This window comes from Eleginops maclovinus, chromosome 4 (genome assembly GCF_036324505.1).
Source record: "Eleginops maclovinus isolate JMC-PN-2008 ecotype Puerto Natales chromosome 4, JC_Emac_rtc_rv5, whole genome shotgun sequence".
NCBI lineage: Eukaryota > Metazoa > Chordata > Actinopteri > Perciformes > Eleginopidae > Eleginops > Eleginops maclovinus.
Genome location: NC_086352.1, coordinates 529599 through 551044, shown reverse-complemented (window position 1 = coordinate 551044; position 21446 = coordinate 529599). Strand labels below are relative to the sequence as shown.

Sequence of the window (21446 nt, the reverse complement as noted above, 5' to 3'; positions counted from 1 at the left end):
GAGTGTCCTCAGAGTGACCTCAGAGAGACCTCAGAGTGGGCCTCAGAGAGGACCTCAGAGAGACCTCAGAGAGACCTCAAGAGACCTCAGAGAGTGACCTCAGAGGACCTCAGAGAGTGACCTCAGAGAGACCTCAGAGAGACCTCAGAGAGACCTCAGAGAGACCTCAGAGAGTGACCTCAGAGAGACTCAGAGAGAACTCAGAGTGATCTCAGAGAGACCTCAGAGAGACCTCAGAGAGACCGGTAGATCTGCAGCTCTGACAGTTTCTAGAAGTCCCATCTCTGCGGCTCCTTCTCCTCTCCGATCAGTTTTTGAGGCGTCTCCCCCCCAGTCTCCCCCTCCCTCTCCCGGATGATCTCCACCAGCCTCTGAAACTTCAGGTTCAGCTCCTCCATGCCTCCCGCCCCCTGCCCCGCCGGCTCCGCCCTCCCCCCGTCACTCTCCAATGAGCTGAGGCTCTCGGCTCTGGATTCCCGCCCCTCGAACTTGTAGGTCTGCAGGGAGTCGTAGGGGGGCAGCGAGGGGTCTGAGGTCAGCTGGTCCAACCGGATGTTCAGGAGCTCTTCCATAGGGAGGGGCTGCGGGGGGGCTGTACCCCCCTCAGGTAAAGGCGGAAAGTCCTTCCTTGGTCTGCACATGCTCAGTAGAGTCGCTCCCACCGGTTGCCCCCCCCCCAGACACGCCCCCCCCCGGCTGGCGCTCAAAGACCCCACAATGCTGTAGGAGTCAGTGTGCACCAGGGGGGTGGCAGGGGGGGGCTCTGAGCGGATGGAGGAGTCGGTGCTGATCTGAGTCTGATTGGACCCCCGCCGGCCCCCCGGATGAGAGGAGGAGGAGCTGTGGGAGTTCATGAAGCTGCCGAGGGTCACAGCGGAGGGGGGGGGCAACTCTATCTCTGCTGGACTCATCTGTAAACAAGAGAGGGGGGGTCAGATACATACAGATATATTGTTGAATTTTTTTTCTAGATCGTGAATGGGATGAATCCACCCCTGACGAGCGATCCAGCTCCGATTCTAGAGCACAATTTAAGTCACCAGCCAATATTATCTTACCAGGGAGGGTGGCCATCAACAGAAATACATTTTCAACAAATGATGGGTTATCATCATTGGGGCCATGAGCATTAATCAAATTGGTATTTTCTCTCAGGAGAGTTCCTTGAACCACCAAAAATCTACCAGCTTTATCATAAATAGTGTTGTTTACCTGGAAAGGCACTGAGTTATGAATTAACACCATAACCCCTCTCGAATGAGAAGGGAAACAGGATGCTAGCACTTTGCCTGGCCATCTCCTACGTATTTTCACCAAGTCCTCTTTGAGTAAATGAGTCTCCTGAATAAACACTATTGAAGACTCAAGTTGTTTGAGTCTGGTAATAACCTGTTTTAATTTAGTCAATTTTACCATCCCTCTAACGTTCCACGAAGTAAATTTAAAGTTCTTATTCGAAGTCATCTAATCTTAATAATGCACTAGTTTGTGCAGCATAGCATCATCTTTTAGTTGTTGGCAAACCTGTTGGATATCCCTGTGTTGTATTGGGAGTGCGCCAGCAAAGTGCAACATGTTGTAAACAATACAGAAAAAAACATAAAACTCAAAATCTGCCTTACAAGAATCCCCTTAGCTGTCAACCTGAACAGAACAGCCCTCCCCCACCCTCCCCCTGACCTTGGGGTGCAGTTAAGTGCACACACTGTTCCAGTGTAACCAAGGGAGCAGCTAATCCAAACCATCCATCCATCCGTCCATCCATCCGTCCATCCATCCATCTTCTCCCGCTTTTCCGTCAGGGTCGCGGAGGTAACAGCTCCAGCAGAGAGCCCCAAACTTTCCTTTCCCTGGCCACATCAACCAGCTCTGACTGGGGGATTCCAAGGCGCTCCCAGGCCAGCGAAGAGATATAACCCCTCCACCTGGTCCTAGGTCTACCCCTCGGTCTCTTCCCAGCTGGACGTGCCTGGAACACCTCCCTAGGGAGGCGCCCAGATGGCATCCTCACTAGGTGCCCGAACCACCTCAACTGGCTCCTTTCAACGCGAAGGAGCAGCGGTTCTACTCCGAGTCCCTCCCGGATGACTGAACTTCTCACCTTATCCCTAAGGGAGATGCCAGCCACCCTGCGGAGAAATCCCATTTCGGCCGCTTGTATCCGCGATCTGGTTCTTTCGGTCCTGACCCATCCTTCATGACCATAGGTGAGGGTAGGAACGAAGATGGCCCGGTAGACAGAGAGCTTTGCCTTCTGGCTCAGCTCTCTTTTCCTCACAGCGGTGCGGTAAAGCGACTGCAGTACCGCTCCCGCTGCTCCGATCCTCCGGCCCATCTCACGCTCCATTGTTCCCTCACTCGAGAACAAGACCCCGAGATACTTGAACTCCTTCACTTGGGGTAAGGCTTCATTCCCTACCTGGAGTGGACAATCCATCGGTTTCCTGCTGAGAACCATGGCCTCAGATTTGGAGGTGCTGATCCTCATCCCAGCCGCTTCACACTCGGCCGCGAACCGATCCAGTGAGTGCTGACGGTCACAGACCGATGAAACCATTAGGACCACATCATCTGCAAAAAGCAGTGGTGCAATCCTTAGCCCACCGAACTGCAGACCCCCTCCCCCATGACTACGCCTCGAAATCCTGTCCATGAATATCACAAACAGGATTGGTGACAAAGCGCAGCCCTGGCGGAGGCCAACCCTCACCGAAAATCGGTCGGACGTGCTGCCGAGGACCCGGACACAGCTCTCGCTTTGGGAGTACAGAGATTGGATGGCCCTGAGTAGAGACCCCCTCACCCCATACTCCCGCAGCACCTCCCACAGTATCTCCCTGGGAACCCGGTCATACGCCTTCTCCAAATCCACAAAGCACATGTAGACCGGATGAGCGTACTCCCAGGCCCCCTCCAGGATCCTTTGAGAGTGAAAAGCTGGTCCGTCGTTCCATGAGACGTGTCAACCATGACAGTCCCTCAACACCCAGAACCTTCAGCATTTCTGGGCGGATCTCATCCACCCCCGGGGCTTTGCCACTGTGGAGCTGTTTAACTACCTCAGTGACTTCCCCCCGTGAGATTGGAGTTGATCCCCCTCCATACTCCAGCTCCGCCTCTAACATAGAGGGCGGAGTTGTCGGATTCAGGAGTTCCTCAAAGTGCTCCTTCCACCCTATCAGTTGAGGTCAACAGCGTCCCATCCTTACTGTACACAGCTCGGATGGTTCCCTGCTTCCCCCTCCTGAGGTGTCGGACGGTTTTCCAGAACAACTTTGACCGAAAGTCCTTCTCCATGGCTTCTCCGAACTTCTCCCACACTCGCTGCTTTGCGTTGGCAACGGCTGAGGCTGCTGCCCTTCGGGCCCGTCGATACCTTGCAACTGCATCAGGAGTACCCAGGGATAACATATCCCGGAAGGCCTCCTTCTTCAGTCGGACGGCTTCCCTGACCGCCAGTGTGTACTAGGAGGTTCGAGGGTTACCGCCCCTTGAGGCACCTAAGACCTTGAGACCACAGCTCCCTGCCGCAGCTTCGGCAATAGAGGCTTTGAACACCGCCCACTCTGGTTCAATGTCCCCAGCCTCCACAGGGATGCCTGAAAAGCTCCGCCAGAGGTGTGAGTTGAAGGCCTCCTGGACATGGGACTCCTCCAGACGTTCCCAGTTCACCCGCACTACACGTTTGGGCTTACCAGGTCTGTCCAGAGGCTTCCCCCGCCACTCGACCCAACTCACCACCAGATGGTGATCAGTTGACAACTCCGCCCCTCTCTTCACCCGAGTGTCCAAAACATGCGGCCTCAGATCCGATGATACGATAACAAAATCGATCATGGACCTTCTGCCTAGGGTGCTCTGGTACCACGTACACTTATGAGCATCCTTATGTTCGAACATGGTGTTTGTTATGGCCAATCCATGACGAGCACAGAAGTCCAGGAACAAACCACCACTCCGGTTCAGATCAGGGGGGCCGTTCCTCCCAATCCCGCCCCTCCAAGTGTCTCCCTCATTGCCCACGTATGCGTTGAAGTCTCCCAGCAAAACTAAGGAGTCCCCTTCAGGAGCCCCATACAGGACTTCTTTCAGGGTCTCCAAGAAGGCCGAATACTCTGAACTGCTGTTTGGTGCATAAGCACACACAACAGTCAGAGTTTCCCCCCCCCATGACCCGCAGGCGTAGGGAGGCGACCCTCTCGTCCACTGGGGTAAACTCCAACAAAGCGGCACTCAACCGGGGGCTTGTGAGTATCCCCACACCCGCTCGGCGCCTCACACCTTGGGCAACTCCGGAGAAGAATAGAGTCCAACCCCTATCCAGAAGTAAGGTTCCAGAGCCGACGCTGTGCGTAGAGGTGAGCCCCACCAGATCCAACTGGTAACGCTCCACCTCCCGCACAAGCTCCGTCTCCTTCCCCCCCAGAGAGGTGACATTCCACGTCCCCAAAGCCAACTTCTGTCGCCTGAGTCTGGTCCGTTGAGACCCTCTGCTTTCACTGCCACCCTTCTGGCAGCGCACCCGACCCCATCGTTGTTTCCCGTAGGTGGTGGGCCCGCGGGACGGAGAAGCGGAGGTGTTGCCCACGTTGCTTTTTCGGGCTGGTGGCTCCGTGGCAAGCCCGGCCACCAGACGCTCGCTGATGAGTCCTCCTTCTGGGCCGGGCTGCAGAACGGGACCCCGGGCTTCCTCCGGGCCGGGTATCCTCGCTTCCAATTGTGTTATTCATGGAGTCTTTTTGAACCAATCTTAGTCTGGCCCCTTACCTGAGACCAATTTGCCATGGGAGACCCTACCAGGAACACAAGGTTCCAGACAACACAGCCCCCAGGTTCATCGGGGCACACAAACCTCTCCACCACGATAAGGTGCTGGTTCTCGGAAAGACCTAACATTCATGACAGAATTAAACAAAACTAACAAGACATTTGTGTTCCTGGCAAAAGTATATAATCTACACAAACAGATTGTTCATCATAGATTTTCTTGCAGTTTAGCTCTCATCTAGGAAAGCCGACAGTATAGTGAATACACACTCCTCTAATAAACAAATGAAAGCCAGCTTAAACAGGGCGCATGGCAGTCTCTAGATAAAGTACATGAAGAACCCATTATATCTGAGGGGACTGAAGAATGATATAGATGATATTCAAATGATATAAACAAAACAGAAGGTTCTCCTCAAAACAACAGAGACAAAATAAAAGAGTGCGTTACCATTTCACACGTGTGTTACTGGCTCTTAAAGCCCGCACCATCAAACTATAGATAAGCGGATCCTGAAGGATACAGCAGATCATTCTAATTACTCTACGAGTCCTTTGTGTTTTGTAAACCTTGGATGAATCTTTCAGCATCTGCAGGGGTTTCAAACTCACGTGATTGACCATCAGACGTCACTCGTAGCTTAGCTGGGTAAATTATTCCGTACCGTATGTTCATTGATAACAGTTGTTGTTTTACCCGGTCGAAACCCCTCCTGCGTCGGTGGAGCTCCGTAGAAAGATCCGGGAAGAACAGGATCTCCTGACCGCCGCAGATGACTTTGCCTTTGGCCCTGGCTGCTCTCATCACCCGAACTTTATCCTGGAAGTTTAAAAACTTCACGATGAGGATCCTCGGTCTGGTCGATCGATTAGGTGGCGTCCGGCCGGGCAACCTGTGTGCTCTTTCGATGAGAGGTTGTCTTGGGAATGCCTCTGGTCCCAGCGCTTCGGGGAGCCACTTCTCCAGGAAAGCCACCGCATCATTTCCTTCCATCTTCTCCGGTACGTTAACTAGTCGCAGGTTGGATCGGCGAGAGCGGTTTTCAAGCTCGTCGAGTTTGTTCGTGAGGAGAGTAACTTGTTTAACCAGCGCATCAGTCTTGCCTTTCTCTGAGTTAACTGGGTCCTCTACGCTGCTGATGCGCACTACTGCTTCATCCATGCGAGCCGAGAAGTCCTGCACGTCCCTCTTAACGTCTTGGATTGCTTTCAGGACCATATCAGTCTTTGTGGAAAAGTCATTTCTAATCCCATCGAGTATCTGAATAATGTCCATGTTGTGGGCCCCTCCAGCATCCACGTCTCCGTGACACACCTGGCTAGCTTCACCTGTTGAGTAAGCTAGGCTGTTAGCATCTGAGACCTCCTCTTCGTCACTCGGAGAAAAGTGTGCTTTAGATTTGTTTTGTGCTTTCTTTGTCGGCATATTGTCGCGGGTGTACAAAAACAAGTCGCCGCAAATGATAGTTATCACTGTTCATGCAGTTAAAGGAAAATGTACAGGATTTTACAAGAATCTCTCCAGGAGCTCACAGAAAGACGTGTGCTTAGGTCGGTGTCATAACCACGCCCCCGCAAATAGGTTTTTTGACCATGTTCAGATTTCTTTTAGTATTTTGAGTTTCTTAAAATCTATTCTGCAGAGGAGTTGCGTGTTGCATCTTTTACTCCGTGTTGTATGTTTCTCTGTATTTTAGTTGCTTTTCAGCTCTTTTGGGTGGTTTTGCAACATGGCGTCGACGTGGCTTACTCTGCATGTTTACATTTAGCATCAAGTCTTTTCGCAAGGACAAGGGTTTTGAGGTTTAGCAAATGGATTTTCTGACCGTTTGCATGTTTGTACTTTCTTTAAAAGGTCACATCTTATTCTGTAAAGGTGTTTATATTTAGCATCTTGCTCTGGTGAATCAGTAAGGTATATTTGTTCATGAATATCACTGGATATTATTATTCCCATGCTTCCATAACTCTAACCCTCTGGCGTGTTTTTGTTCTTTGCAGCTTCTATCTGTTCGTACAAACTCTGACCTTTGCGTGCTCCTGGTTTCCGTTTCTGAATGTGTTCTGAAGGTCTGTGGCACAAGCTAACAGGAGTCTTAAGGAGAAGACTAAACGTCTTCACGCCCAGCATTAGCCTCCTTTAGCTTAGCGGTGGTGGAGTCATGTGACCGTGCTTGGACCAGTGAGATGCTGTGTTCAGGGACCAGCACAGACCTATCACCCTGCTCATCTTCAGTATGATCTCACCTTTGCGAGATCCTGCTTCTCTTGAAGGTCAACAGTCCCCCCCCACTCTCGTCTATCGGGGACCTTCTGCAGCAGACTCTCTGATCCATAACCAGCCAAGCCCCCCCCAGGAGAGAGCAGGGACTGGAAGGGTCTCTGGTTCTGGATCCCCGGGAAGCTGTAGCCGCCGTTGAACCCGGAGGTCAGCTGTGCAAGCAGCAGCCCCCGCTCCAGCGCCCCCCCTGCTGGGTGGTCCCTGAGGACGGGCAGGGTGTGGAGTCCGAGGCAGAGCGGGCCGTACATGGGGGCCGAGCCAGGCCTCTGGAGGGGGATCAGGCCGGGGCGTGGGGGCCGACTCCAGCTGTACGTCCGGGACCTGGCAGGGTTTGGCTGCGTGTACCATCTGCAGGGGGGGGGTGCACACAGTCAGACACACCGCATGGAATTATATCATTATATTTGAGGGGGGGGCTCACACACACACACTTTATTAATGTAAATATCTTGGGGGGGGCTCACATGCTCCGGGGGGGCACCCTCTGCAGGCTCTGCAGCGCTGTGATGTCAAAGGCTGCCGTGTCAGCCTCGCCCCCCCCCTCGTCATCGTAGGATATGATGTTCTCCCTGACATCGTCCTCCTCGAAGGGGGAGCGGGGGTCTCGCTTCTGATGGCGCAATGACAGCGAGAGCGCACACATCACTGGGGGGCAAAACACACACACATGAGCAGCTGCAGGAAGCTGACAGCCTCCTGACACACACACACACACACACACACACACACACACACACACACAGCTGGACGGTCTGTCCTCTGGGACATCAGGTCTCTGGGGGAGTCTCCGTACCCAGCAGTGTGGTGACGCAGGCCAGCATGGCGAGGAAGGTGACCAGGCTGAAGATGAGGGAGGGTGAGGGGGAGTTCAGGGGGAGGCACACTGTGTGTTTCTCCCACCCACCCCCCAGCCCCCGCTCCTCCGTATGCATGCCCCCCTGCAGGCAGCGACACACGGTGACCGTCACCGTGCTGGTGTGGGTGAGGCCGGACGCCCCGTCACGCAACACCACTGGAACCAGCAGGGGGGGGTGGGAGCCAGGGAGGGTCTGCAGGGGTGACTGGAGCACCAGGCTGGCTGTCTCACCTGAGGACGAGAGCGACACGTCACACACACACACACACACACACACACACACACACACTCTGAGATTTTCAGGAAAAAGTAAAACCATTTTTTGGTTTTTTACTGAAAATATGATTTTAGGACTTTGAGAAAAAGTCATCACCTCCACTCTCCCTGAGGCTCAGGTTCAGGGCCATGCTGGACTCGGTGGGGAAGCTGAAGTGGATCGGGACATCTTGTCCCCCCTGGTCTCTGTCCAGAGCTCTCAGGACCTGGATCACCTGCAGACACATCACACAGGTACACCATTACTCTGTATTCTACCTGCAGCCGCGCCTTTCAGCTATCGAGCTTCGAACCAATAATGAACAATAAGAACAGGTTTGTGTTGGAGGCTGGGACTACACTGGGGCTGTACTGGGACTACACTGGGGCTGTACTGGGACTACACTGGGGCTGTACTGGGACTACACTGGGGCTGTACTGGGACTACACTGGGGCTGTACTGGGACTACACTGGGGCTGTACTGGGACTACACTGGGGCTGTACTGGGACTACACTGGGGCTGTACTGGGACTACACTGGGGCTGTACTGGGACTACACTGGGGCTGTACTGGGACTACACTGGGGCTGTACTGGGACTACACTGGGGCTGTACTGGGACTACACTGGGGCTGTACTGGGACTACACTGGGGCTGTACTGGGACTACACTGGGGCTGTACTGGGACTACACTGGGACTACACTGGGACTACACTGGGGCTGTACTAGGACTACACTGGGGCTGTACTGGGACTACACTGGGGCTGTACTGGGACTACACTGGGGCTGTACTGGGACTACACTGGGGCTGTACTGGGACTACACTGGGGCTGTACTGGGACTACACTGGGGCTGTACTGGGACTACACTGGGACTACACTGGGACTACACTGGGGCTGTACTGGGACTACACTGGGGCTGTACTGGGACTACACTGGGGCTGTACTGGGACTACACTGGGGCTGTACTGGGACTACACTGGGACTACACTGGGACTACACTGGGGCTGTACTGGGACTACACTGGGACTACACTGGGACTACACTGGGGCTGTACTGGGACTACACTGGGGCTGTACTGGGACTGCACTGGGACTACACTGGGACTACACTGGGACTGCACTGGGACTACACTGGGACTACACTGGGACTGCACTGGGACTACACTGGGGCTGTACTGGGACTACACTGGGGCTGTACTGGGACTGCACTGGGACTACACTGGGACTGCACTGGGACTGCACTGGGACTACACTGGGGCTGTACTGGGACTACACTGGGGCTGTACTGGGACTGCACTGGGACTACACTGGGACTGCACTGGGACTACACTGGGACTGCACTGGGACTGCACTGGGACTACACTGGGGCTGTACTGGGACTACACTGGGGCTGTACTGGGACTACACTGGGGCTGCACTGGGACTACACTGGGACTACACTGGGACTGCACTGGGGCTGTACTGGGACTGCACTGGGACTACACTGGGACTACACTGGGGCTGTACTGGGACTACACTGGGGCTGTACTGGGACTACACTGGGACTACACTGGGGCTGTACTGGGACTACACTGGGGCTGTACTGGGACTGCACTGGGATATGATATGAAGGCTCTGTTTGAACGCTGCCGGCACCACCAGCTTTCCATTACCAGTACCATTCAGCTCCATGGGATTCTGTCTCAACAACAGAATCAAACACATCCACCTGCAGGGGCGGGAGACGGGATGAGAGGGGACCTGAACAGATGTGATGCGAGTCCCCCTCCGCTGTCTTAAACCAAATAAACCTGCAGGGGCGGGAGACGGGATAGGAAGTGACATCAAATCCAAAGTGAGGATCTGACGGAGCCTCACTTGTCCGGGGGGGCTGGAGTCGCAGACGGAGGTGGAGTACAGTCGGTCCAGCTCCGGAGCGTTGTCGTTCTGGTCCAGCGTCTCTATGGCAACCACGATCCGGGACACCAGTTCGGGATTGTCTGGAGGATGAGGAAGAGGAAGAGGAGGTTAAACCCTCACCGTACGGCAGGCTGAGCGCTGCAGCCTGCAGGCGGCGCTCAGGGGGAACTGTGTGAGCGTACCGCGCTGCGTGGCGATGACGGTGACGTTGTGCCACTGCTCCTGCTCGCGGTCCAGCTCCATCACGGTGCTAATGAAGCCCGACTCTGAGGAGATCCTGAACAAAGCCGCCGGGTCCGACTGAGGGTCGATGGAGAACCTGGAGCGGGAAGACGGAAGGAGGGCCATCACCACACAGTCTTTTAAGCGGGACCATCTGGTCCATTCAGACACATTTCATTTTTAGAAAGTCAGAATACTGAGATCAGAATTTATGAAAAAATCCAACATTTTGAGATTTTCTGAAGAAAAACGGAATCCTGAAATTCAGAGTTTGGACATTTTTAGAAAATGTTAACATTTAGTTCGAATTTTGAGATTTTCAGAAAAAACTCTGAATACCGGCTCAGTGATACCGGCTCAGTGATACCGGCTCAGTGATACCGGCTCAGTGATACCGCCTCAGTGATTCCGCCTCAGTGATACCGGCTCAGTGATACCGCCTCAGTGATACCGGCTCAGTGATACCGCCTCAGTGATACCGCCTCAGTGATTCCGCCTCAGTGATACCGGCTCAGTGATACCGGCTCAGTGATACCGCCTCAGTGATACCGGCTCAGTGATACCGGCTCAGTGATACCTGCTCAGTGATACCGGCTCAGTGATACCGGCTCAGTGATACCTGCTCAGTGATACCGCCTCAGTGATACCGCCTCAGTGATACCGGCTCCGTGATACCGCCTCAGTGATTCCGCCTCAGTGATTCCGCCTCAGTGATACCGCCTCAGTGATACCGCCTCAGTGATTCCGCCTCAGTGATACCGCCTCAGTGATACCGCCTCAGTGATACCGGCTCAGTGATTCCGCCTCAGTGATACCGCCTCAGTGATACCGCCTCAGTGATTCCGCCTCAGTGATACCGCCTCAGTGATACCGCCTCAGTGATACCGCCTCAGTGATTCCGCCTCAGTGATACCGCCTCAGTGATACCGCCTCAGTGATACCGGCTCAGTGATACGAGCTCAGTGATACCGCCTCAGTGATTCCGCCTCAGTGATACGAGCTCAGTGATACCGCCTCAGTGATACGAGCTCAGTGATACCGGCTCAGTGATTCTACCTCAGTGATACCGGCTCAGTGATACCGCCTCTGATACCTCCTATGATGCCGCCTATGATATCGCCTCTGATACCGCCTCAGTGATTCTACCTCAGTGATACCGCCTCAGTGATACCGCCTCAGTGATTCCGCCTCAGTGATACCGCCTCAGTGATTCTACCTCAGTGATACCGGCTCAGTGATACCGGCTCAGTGATACCGCCTCAGTGATACCGCCTCAGTGATTCTACCTCAGTGATACCTGCTCAGTGATACTGCCTCAGTGATACCGCCTCAGTGATACCGCCTCAGTGATACCGCCTCAGTGATACCGCCTCAGTGATTCTACCTCAGTGATACCTGCTCAGTGATACCTGCTCAGTGATACTGCCTCAGTGATACCGCCTCAGTGATACCGCCTCAGTGATTCTACCTCAGTGATACCTGCTCAGTGATACCTGCTCAGTGGTATCGGCTCAGTGATACCGCCACTGATACCGCCTCTGATACCTCCTATGATACCGCCTCTGATACCGCCTCAGTGGTACCGCCTCAGTGGTACCGCCTCAGTGATATAAATGCTCAGACCTAATGTTGGAGCTCTGCCCGGTGTCGGGGTCCACGGCACTGACCCGCCCCACGGAGCAGATGGGGGGACAGTTTTCCGACACGTCCAGGTGGTATCGGGTCTGGGAGAAGCGGGGGGGCTCGTCAGCGTTCAGCACCGAGACCCTCACAGTGGCCTGGTCCTTGAAGGGGCCCTTCCTCAGGAACCGGGGGTCCAGCAGGGGGTTGGTCACCTCCACTGAGAAGGTGTACGAGTTACGGGTCTCGTAGTCCAGCAGCTGAGGGGGGGGGGAAACTTTATATATGATAAACTGAAAGCTGGAATATTCCCTGAGATTTACCTTAGGAGGTAAGGAAGTGAGGAGAGGAGGTTAGGAGAGGGGGTCAGGAGAGGAGGTGAAGAGAGGAGGTAAGGAGAGGAGGTTAAGAGAGGAGGTCAGGAGAGGAGGTTAGGAGGTGAGGAGAGATAAGATGTACCTTTAGTAATCCCGAAATTCAAGTGTTTAAGCAGCAACAGAGAAGAGGAAAAACAGGACAGGTTCACACAGGGTACGAAACACACTTCAAAATAAAATAAGAGGTGAGGAGGTGAGGAGAGGAGGTGAGGAGAGGAGGAGAGGAGATGAGGAGAGGAGGTGAGGAGGTGAGGAGAGGAGGTTAGGAGGTGAGGAGAGGAGGTCAGGAGAGGAGGTTAGGAGGTGAGGAGAGGAGGTAAGGAGAGGAGGAGAGGAGGTTAGGAGAGGAGGAGATGAGGAGAGGAGGTCAGGAGAGGAGGAGAGGAGATGAGGAGAGGAGGTGAGGAGGTGAGGAGAGGAGGTAAGGAGAGGAGGAGAGGAGGTTAGGAGAGGAGGAGATGAGGAGAGGAGGTCAGGAGAGGAGGAGAGGAGATGAGGAGAGGAGGTGAGGAGAGGAGGTAAGGAGAGGAGGAGAGGAGGTTAGGAGAGGAGGAGATGAGGAGAGGAGGTCAGGAGAGGAGGAGAGGAGATTAGGAGAGGAGGTGAGGAGAGGAGGTTAGGAGGTGAGGAGAGGAGGTCAGGAGAGGAGGTTAGGAGATGAGGAGAGGAGGTAAGGAGGTGAGGAGAGGAGGTAAGGAGAGGAGGAGAGGAGGAGAGGAGGTTAGGAGAGGAGGAGATGAGGAGAGGAGGTGAGGAGAGGAGGTGAGGAGGTGAGGAGAGGAGGAGAGGAGATGAGGAGAGGAGGTGAGGAGGTGAGGAGAGGAGGAGAGGAGATGAGGAGAGGAGGTGAGGAGGTGAGGAGAGGAGGTTAGGAGGTGAGGAGAGGAGGTCAGGAGAGGAGGTTAGGAGGTGAGGAGAGGAGGTAAGGAGAGGAGGAGAGGAGGTTAGGAGAGGAGGAGATGAGGAGAGGAGGTCAGGAGAGGAGGAGAGGAGATGAGGAGAGAGGTGAGGAGGTGAGGAGAGGAGGTAAGGAGAGGAGGAGAGGAGGAGAGGAGGTTAGGAGAGGAGGAGATGAGGAGAGGAGGTCAGGAGAGGAGGAGAGGAGATGAGGAGAGGAGGTGAGGAGAGGAGGTAAGGAGAGGAGGAGAGGAGGTTAGGAGAGGAGGAGATGAGGAGAGGAGGTCAGGAGAGGAGGAGAGGAGATTAGGAGAGGAGGTGAGGAGAGGAGGTTAGGAGGTGAGGAGAGGAGGTCAGGAGAGGAGGTTAGGAGATGAGGAGAGGAGGTAAGGAGGTGAGGAGAGGAGGTAAGGAGGTGAGGAGAGGAGGTCAGGAGAGGAGGAGAGGAGATGAGGAGAGGAGGTGAGGAGGTGAGGAGAGGAGGTTAGGAGGTGAGGAGAGGAGGTCAGGAGAGGAGGTTAGGAGATGAGGAGAGGAGGTAAGGAGGTGAGGAGAGGAGGTAAGGAGGTGAGGAGAGGAGGTCAGGAGAGGAGGAGAGGAGATGAGGAGAGGAGGTGAGGAGAGGAAACAGGGTCTCACCTTGTTGAGCGTGACGATGGCCTCCTGCTCCCTCCCTGAGATGTTGAAGATCCCCCCCTCCTCAGTGTCCAGGATGGTGAACTCCAGAATGGCGTTCTCCCCCAAATCAGGGTCCGAGGCTGTCAGCCGACCCACCTCCACCCCCGGGGCCGCCAGCTCCGACACCGAGAAGGACCAGGAGCCTGCAGGGGGGGTCGATGCTTGGTCATTAGACATGATGCATGGGGGGGGGGAGGGTATTCTCTGTTTGGTCATACCCGCAGAGGGGGGTATTCTCTCTCTAATGCTGTTCCTCTGTGGCCCTCTCACTGCAGCAGGATCAGGTCTAACAGAGCCAGGGGATTCCTGTAGGGGGTATTCTTTTGGAAGATCTCCAATGAGTGATGAGGTTTACAACTGGCTTTGAATGCATCTTTCACAGGATCTCTGACAGGGAGACCCCCCCCCCCCAACTCCTCAAGGCAATGTGGATTTGATCGCTTTTTATTAATAAAGTAAATGTCTGACCGAGGTTGAGGCTGAGGGTCAACTCTTATGTAGAGAGGAGGAGGAGGAGGAGGAGGAGGAGGAGGAGGAGGAGGAGGAGGAGGAGGAGGTGAGAAGTGTGTTATAGAGAGGCTCCTACACTGCTGTCTGTTGGAGCAGAAAGCATCGAACTCTAGGATGAAATATTGATAACATGGAACAGGGAAAAACAGCGGACATGATCTTTCACTCATTTAGAGTGTGTGTGTGTTTGTGTGTGTGTGTGTGTGTGTGTTTGTGTGTGTGTGTGTGTGTGTGTGTGTGTGTGTGTGTGTGTGTGTGTGTGTGTGTGTGTGTGTGTGTGTGTGTGTGTTTGTGTGTGTGTGTGTGTGTGTGTGTGTGTGTGTGTGTGTGTGTGTGTGTGTGTGTGTGTGTGTGTGTGTGTGTGTGTGTGTGTGTCCACTCTGACTGGTGGTAAAGTTTAGATAGGAGTGACAGGAAGTTAAACTGCTGGGTCTAAAGCAGTCTGCTGTTGCAGCAGGTTTCATCACCCAATCAGAGTCTGCAGAGAGGAGGGGGGTCTGAGGGGGAGCCAGGATCACACTCACTGAAGAGATGCTAACGTTTGGTTTACCACATACAGTCAGTAAATACCACACTGGTGGATTGAAAGCAGAGCTGGCTGACTAACACAGCTGTGTGCGTCTCTCTTTAGTGTCCCCTGGTCTCCCGCTGTGTGCGTCTCTCTTTAGTGTCCCCTGGTCTCCAGCTGTGTGCGTCTCTCTTTAGTGTCCCCTGGTCTCCAGCTGTGTGCGTCTCTCTTTAGTGTCCCCTGGTCTCCCGCTGTGTGCGTCTCTCTTTAGTGTCCCCTGGTCTCCAGCTGTGTGCGTCTCTCTTTAGTGTCCCCTGGTCTCCAGCTGTGTGCGTCTCTCTTTAGTGTCCCCTGGTCTCCCGCTGTGTGCGTCTCTCTTTAGTGTCCCCTGGTCTCCAGCTGTGTGCGTCTCTCTTTAGTGTCCCCTGGTCCCCAGCTGTGTGCGTCTCTCTTTAGTGTCCCCTGGTCTCCCGCTGTGTGCGTCTCTCTTTAGTGTCCCCTGGTCTCCAGCTGTGTGCGTCTCTCTTTAGTGTCCCCTGGTCTCCAGCTGTGTGCGTCTCTCTTTAGTGTCCCCTGGTCTCCCGCTGTGTGCGTCTCTCTTTAGTGTCCCCTGGTCTCCAGCTGTGTGCGTCTCTCTTTAGTGTCCCCTGGTCTCCAGCTGTGTGCGTCTCTCTGTAGTGTCCCCTGGTCTCCAGTTGTGTGCGTCTCTCTTTAGTGTCCCCTGGTCTCCAGCTGTGTGCGTCTCTCTTTAGTGTCCCCTGGTCTCCAGCTGTGTGCGTCTCTCTTTAGTGTCCCCTGGTCTCCAGCTGTGTGCGCCTCTCTTTAGTGTCCCCTGGTCTACAGCTGTGTGCGTCTCTCTTTAGTGTCCCCTGGTCTCCAGCTGTGTGCGTCTCTCTTTAGTGTCCCCTGGTCTCCAGCTGTGTGCGTCTCTCTGTAGTGTCCCCTGGTCTACAGCTGTGTGCGTCTCTCTTTAGTGTCCCCTGGTCTCCAGCTGTGTGCGTCTCTCTTTAGTGTCCCCTGGTCTCCGTTGTGTTGGAGCTTCTTGCAGCGTTTGGTTTCTGCAGCTTTTAGTAAACTGCTCATGTTTCCTCTGCTGAATGTTCTCTAGATGCTGCATGTGTTGAAGAGCTGCTGCAGATGTTTCTGCATGAGTTTCTGTATCTGCATCCTCTCTGAAGCTGCAGTTCCTCCTGATTGAGGAGGTCTCTTGTAGAGCATTAGCATTTATCGGCCTCTTTCCTCCTCCTCTTGAAATGAAAGTGAGATTAATCCCAGATATAATAAACATTAGAGGGTTTTGAACGTATTGCCTTGTGATTGTCATGCTGTGTTTCTGTATTTATCGCCTCAGTGTTTGTCTTGTTGTGAGTGGAGAGGCAGTGATGCTGGGCAAACTTAAACCTGACTGAACGCTGAGCTAATACTGATGTGAGATGACAGCACATCTGAGTCTGATGTCATCATCCTCATCATCCTCATCATTATGCTTACTCCTCCTGAAGTGGGGGGGGTTGTCGTTGACGTCGCTCAGCCTGACAGTGATGGTGGTCGTCCCTGACAGGCCCCCCTGATGCCCCCCCATATCTCTGGCCTGCAGCTCCACCACATATTCATCCCGGGTTTCCCTGTCCATGTCGGGCACAGCGGTCCGCAGAACGCCTGGAGAACCAGATGACTTTAGTACAAGTACAAATACTCTGGCTTTAATCACTACAAGTAAATGTCCTGAATTATTACAGATCAGAAGTACGGTATGAGGGTGCATTAAATGGAAAGTGGAGTACAAATGTGTCAATGCTTGTAAAGTTCAATAGTTGAGTAAATGTAGTAGAATAAAGCAAAACAAACAACAACAACAACAACAACAACAACAACAACAACAACAAGAAGAGGAGCTTACAATGAGATGAAATACTGCTTATGATTGTAAGTCTGATGGTAAAATATATAATAAGTCTTATTTCCTGTGGGACCAAACTGGCCCTGAGTCTGCTGGTCTTTGTCGCAGGGGGTAAAAATCACAGTGGGGACATATTTCAGTGCGACACCCCGTCTCCGGAGGTTAGCATCACAGCGAGTCATCAGAGTCAGGACATTAAAACAGGAGGGGCTGCGGGCAGCTGAGCAGCATGCAGATCTGAGAGAGACCCAGCATCTGACCCCCGGAGTACTGCCACCATCAGGGGCTCTACAGACCTGGGGGGCCACATCTACTCTCAACAGATATATGATCATCCAGTACCAGGTTATAGCTCCATGAAGCCATATAATCTGAATGCTCAATACAAGGAGACATGTTCAGGGGCTGCTCATATCTAAATCTGCACCACAGTCTGTATTCAGCTCCCAGAGCTCATTTATGTTCGAAGCTCCTTCAGACTGGAATAATTTGCCACCAAATATACGATGCTTAGCTTCCTTTCAAAGCAGACTTTGACCGTGTGAGTAAAGAGGGATGATGGTGGCCATTAACAAACATTATCCCTCAGTTTTCATCGTCCAGCATCCAACACTAACCCCGTGCAGATCTAAGAGGTGATGCACAGCGCACATATGGCTCTAAGACCTAGCATATGATGTGCAATCTGCCACTGGGATTACTGGTTTAATGTGAGGCTTGCAGACCTGTCTGGGGATCCACGGAGAAGAAGTCCTGTCCCTGTGTGATGGAGTACACCAGCTGGGCGCTTCTTCCATACGTCGGGTCGTCAGCATCCCGCGCCGTCACCTGGATTATAGACGTTCCTGAGAGGGAGACGGGGGGGGGGCGGGGTTCTTTAGAGAGTGCTGCTTAAAGGGACTCTCAGAATACAGCAGGCAGGATTACTGGGTCCTCTCTGCTCGGGGGTTTCAGATCCAGCTCTAGATAACATATGGTTAGATATCCTGATTTAGGTCTCTGGATCTGGGCTCTGGGTGGCTCTGGGTTCAGGTGTATTGTCTGCAGGTTCTTCAGTGTGTAGGGGGTCACTGCTGCAGGATCAGGTTTACTTCTGCAACCACACGCAGCTTACAGCTTCCTTTATCGACTGAAGACTCATCTGCACCTGCTTAGACTAACTCTGAGTTTATTTCTGTCCTATCATCTCAGTGAGCTGTGACATCAGAGATGGTAATGCCTCAGTCTTTCAATATCTCAGGAATTATTGGATGGATTTCCTTTAAGTCTCCTGACATTTATTCTGCACAGACGAGGAAACCACATATATTCAGAGATCCTCCCACTGTGGAACCAAACCAGAACCAAAGATTTTCTAGGGCTGGTTCAGGCTGACCTGGGACCAGCTCTGAGACTGAAGACCCTCAGCTGGCAGTATTTGAGCTGTGTTTCGGACCATAATAAGCTGAATTGGAGCACAGCTGCTGCTCTGGACCACACCACGAGTCTACAGCCCCTTAAAGAGAGGAGTCTAAGGTACCCCTAGGAACCAACCCCAATAAACCCTGGAGACCTGTAGCTTTGGACCGCCAGTCAGAGCTGGAACCGACCCACTAGACTTAGAGGAATCAGAACGGCAGTACCTATGTTGGCCATCTCCGGGACCATGGCCAGGTAGGGGGCATCGGGGAAGACGGGGGGGTTGTCGTTGATGTCCTGGACCCGGATGATGAACTGGGACGACGGCTCCAGAGCCCGGCCCGTCTGGTGGTCCATAGCCGTGGCGGTGAGCCGGTACTCGTCCTTCTCCTCGCGGTCCAGAGACTTGGTCACATGGATGTTCCCGGTGTTCCCGTCGATCACAAACACCGAGCCCACGCCCTCCCCCTCCAGCAGGTACTTAGTGTGGCCGTCACCCCGGTCCGTGTCCGTGTGCAGCTGCAGGATGACAACAACAACAACAACAACAACAACAACAAGATAACGGTCATGTGGACAGTTTATATAACTGTTGGAGGACTGGATGACAGGTTTCTGGATGACAGGTTTCTGGAGGACTGGATGGGGGGGGGGGGTCCTATATATAACAGATCCATCTGTAAACCTCCATCCATCTGTCCCTGTCTTCCTGCTCCTCTTCAGCTCTACTCTCTGTTTCTTCCTCCTCTCATCAACTCACCTCACACACACACACACACACACACACACACACTCAGCCATCTGCTCACACACACCACACCCCGGACTCTGACTCCGCTGCAGAACAATAACACGTCTCACTGACTCCAGCTCCCCTCCCCTCTCTCTCCTCTCAGTGTCAGCACTGGGAGAGACCAGTGTGTGTTCCTGCAGTGTGTTAGGGTATCATGTGATCAGGTCCAAAGTGTGTTGGTTCTGTTGCTCTGCAGACACACAGCTCTCTGATACTGTTGGCCTACAACATCATATTTACCCTCAGCCCTTCGTGTGTGTAATGTGTTTTATTTGCTGATGGTGTGAGTGTTTAAGATATCGGATCCAGGCCAAACTGTTAGTGAGTCCATCCTGCTGTAACAGGAGTCTGACGTGCAATAATAACAACGTACTATCCTCCACACTTTATTCTACTCTTCTTCTATGGACCCTGAACGTGTTCTTCTGGAGACTGAAGTCATTTCAATTCTTTGTGTCTTTTATATAATAGTGTTCTATCTTTCTTCCTCACTATCTGTACTCAGCTGTCACAGCGTGAAGCCCCCCCCCCCGTGTTTTGCTCAGAATACTTTCCTGTGTTTAATGAGAGGACATTAGTGAGGGCTGAGTAGGTAGAAGGCCAAACACACAGAAATAGCAGATACAGAGATTACTGCCCCCCCCCCACACACACACACACACACACACACACACACACACATCTCCTCCTTCAGGCATCTGCACATGTCCATAATCCTGCAGCTGAATCACAACATCAGCTCCAGATACTCCGAATGATGAAGCCCCCCAACTCTAAAGCTGATGCAGAAACACTGATGTGTGTGTGTGTGTGTGTGTGTGTGTGTGTGTGTGTGTGTGTGTGTGTGTGTGTGTGTGTGTGTGTGTGTGTGTGTGTGTATGGGGGGGATTATAGGAGCTGGTGATAGCAGACCCTACAAACTGCTAGATAAGGGGCTTGGGAGGGTGTTATCCCTCACCTCCTCTCTCTCTTCCTCAGAGCGATGATGATGATGATGATGATGATGATGATGATGATGATGATGATGATGATGATGATGACGATGACGATGATGATGACGATGGCGATGATGATGATGATGATGATGATCCTGCTCTTCATCACCAGAGAGACATCTTTGGAGCTTCTTGCAGCGTTTGGTTTCTGCAGCTTTTAGTAAACTGCTCATGTTTCCTCTGCTGAATGTTCTCTAGATGCTGCATGAGTTGAAGAGCTGCTGCAGATGTTTCTGAGTTCTGATCTGAGTTTCTGTATCTGCATCCTCTCTGAAGCTGCAGTTCCTCCTGATGGAGGAGGTTGGACTGTTGTGTTGGCACCTGTAGGCCACCATACTTTACTACATGCACGCTGGCTGCAGAAGAGCATAGAGTGCTGCTGATTGCTTCAACACCCCCCGGCTGTGTCAATAAGAAGCAGAGCGGCAGATTAAACATTTATGAGGTGTGAACAGAGCGGGGGGAACCAATCTGAGCTGTCACTGTGAGGCAGAAAGCGACAGTGCAGAGAGTGGCAGTGCAGAGCTGCTGGTCTGGAGACACTGAAGGGTCTGTCTGAGCTACAGACCTGACCTCCTGCTGACAGCTCCAGACCTGACCTCCTGCTGAGAGCTCCAGACCTGACCTCCTGCTGAGAGCTCCAGACCTGACCTCCTGCTGACAGCTCCAGACCTGACCTCCTGCTGAGAGCTCCAGACCTGACCTCCTGCTGAGAGCTCCAGACCTGACCTCCTGCTGAGAGCTCCAGACCTGACCTCCTGCTGACAGCTCCAGACCTGACCTGACCTCCTGCTGAGAGCTCCAGACCTGACCTCCTGCTGATAGCTTCAGACCTGAACTCCTGCTGATAGCTTCAGACCTGACCTCCTGCTGAGAGCTCCAGACCTGACCTCCTGCTGAGAGCTCCAGACCTGACCTCCTGCTGAGAGCTTCAGACCTGACCTCCTGCTGATAGCTTCAGACCTGACCTCCTGACTTCCTGCAGATAGTTTCAGACCTGACCTCCTGCTGAGAGCTCCAGACCTGACCTCCTGCTGATAGCTTCAGACCTGACCTCCTGCTGATAGCTTCAGACCTGACCTCCTGACTTCCTGCTGATAGCTCCAGACCTGACCTCCTGCTGAGAGCTCCAGATCTGACCTCCTGCTGATAGCTTCAGACCTGACCTCCTGCTGAGAGCTCCAGATCTGACCTCCTGCTGATAGCTTCAGACCTGACCTCCTTCTGAAAGCTTCAGACCTGACCTCCTGACTTCCTGCTGATAGCTCCAGACCTGACCTCCTGCTGAGAGCTCCAGATCTGACCTCCTGCTGATAGCTTCAGACCTGACCTCCTTCTGAAAGCTTCAGACCTGACCTCCTGACTTCCTGCTGACAGCTTCAGACCTGACCTCCTAACCTCCTGCTGACAGCGTCAGACCTGACCTCCTTCTGAGAGCTTCAGACCTGACCTCCTGACTTCCTGCTGAGAGCTCCAGACCTGACCTCCTG

At 53.3% G+C, this 21446-nt stretch overlaps 1 protein-coding gene across 1 annotated transcript; it reads right to left on the bottom strand.

Moving 5' to 3' along the window:
• Positions 1–6999: 6999 nt before the first annotated feature.
• On the bottom strand, positions 7000–18753 carry LOC134862685 (cadherin-24-like). The gene is made up of 11 exons (XM_063880698.1): positions 18393–18753; positions 17496–17615; positions 16362–16529; positions 13814–13995; positions 11904–12160; positions 10241–10377; positions 10017–10138; positions 8278–8395; positions 7842–8135; positions 7513–7693; positions 7000–7396 (listed from the first exon to the last, which is right to left on the bottom strand). The coding sequence occupies exons 1-11, from the start codon at positions 18523–18525 to the stop codon at positions 7000–7002; spliced, it is 2109 nt and encodes a 702-aa protein (XP_063736768.1). The 5' UTR covers positions 18526–18753.
• Positions 18754–21446: the final 2693 nt, after the last annotated feature.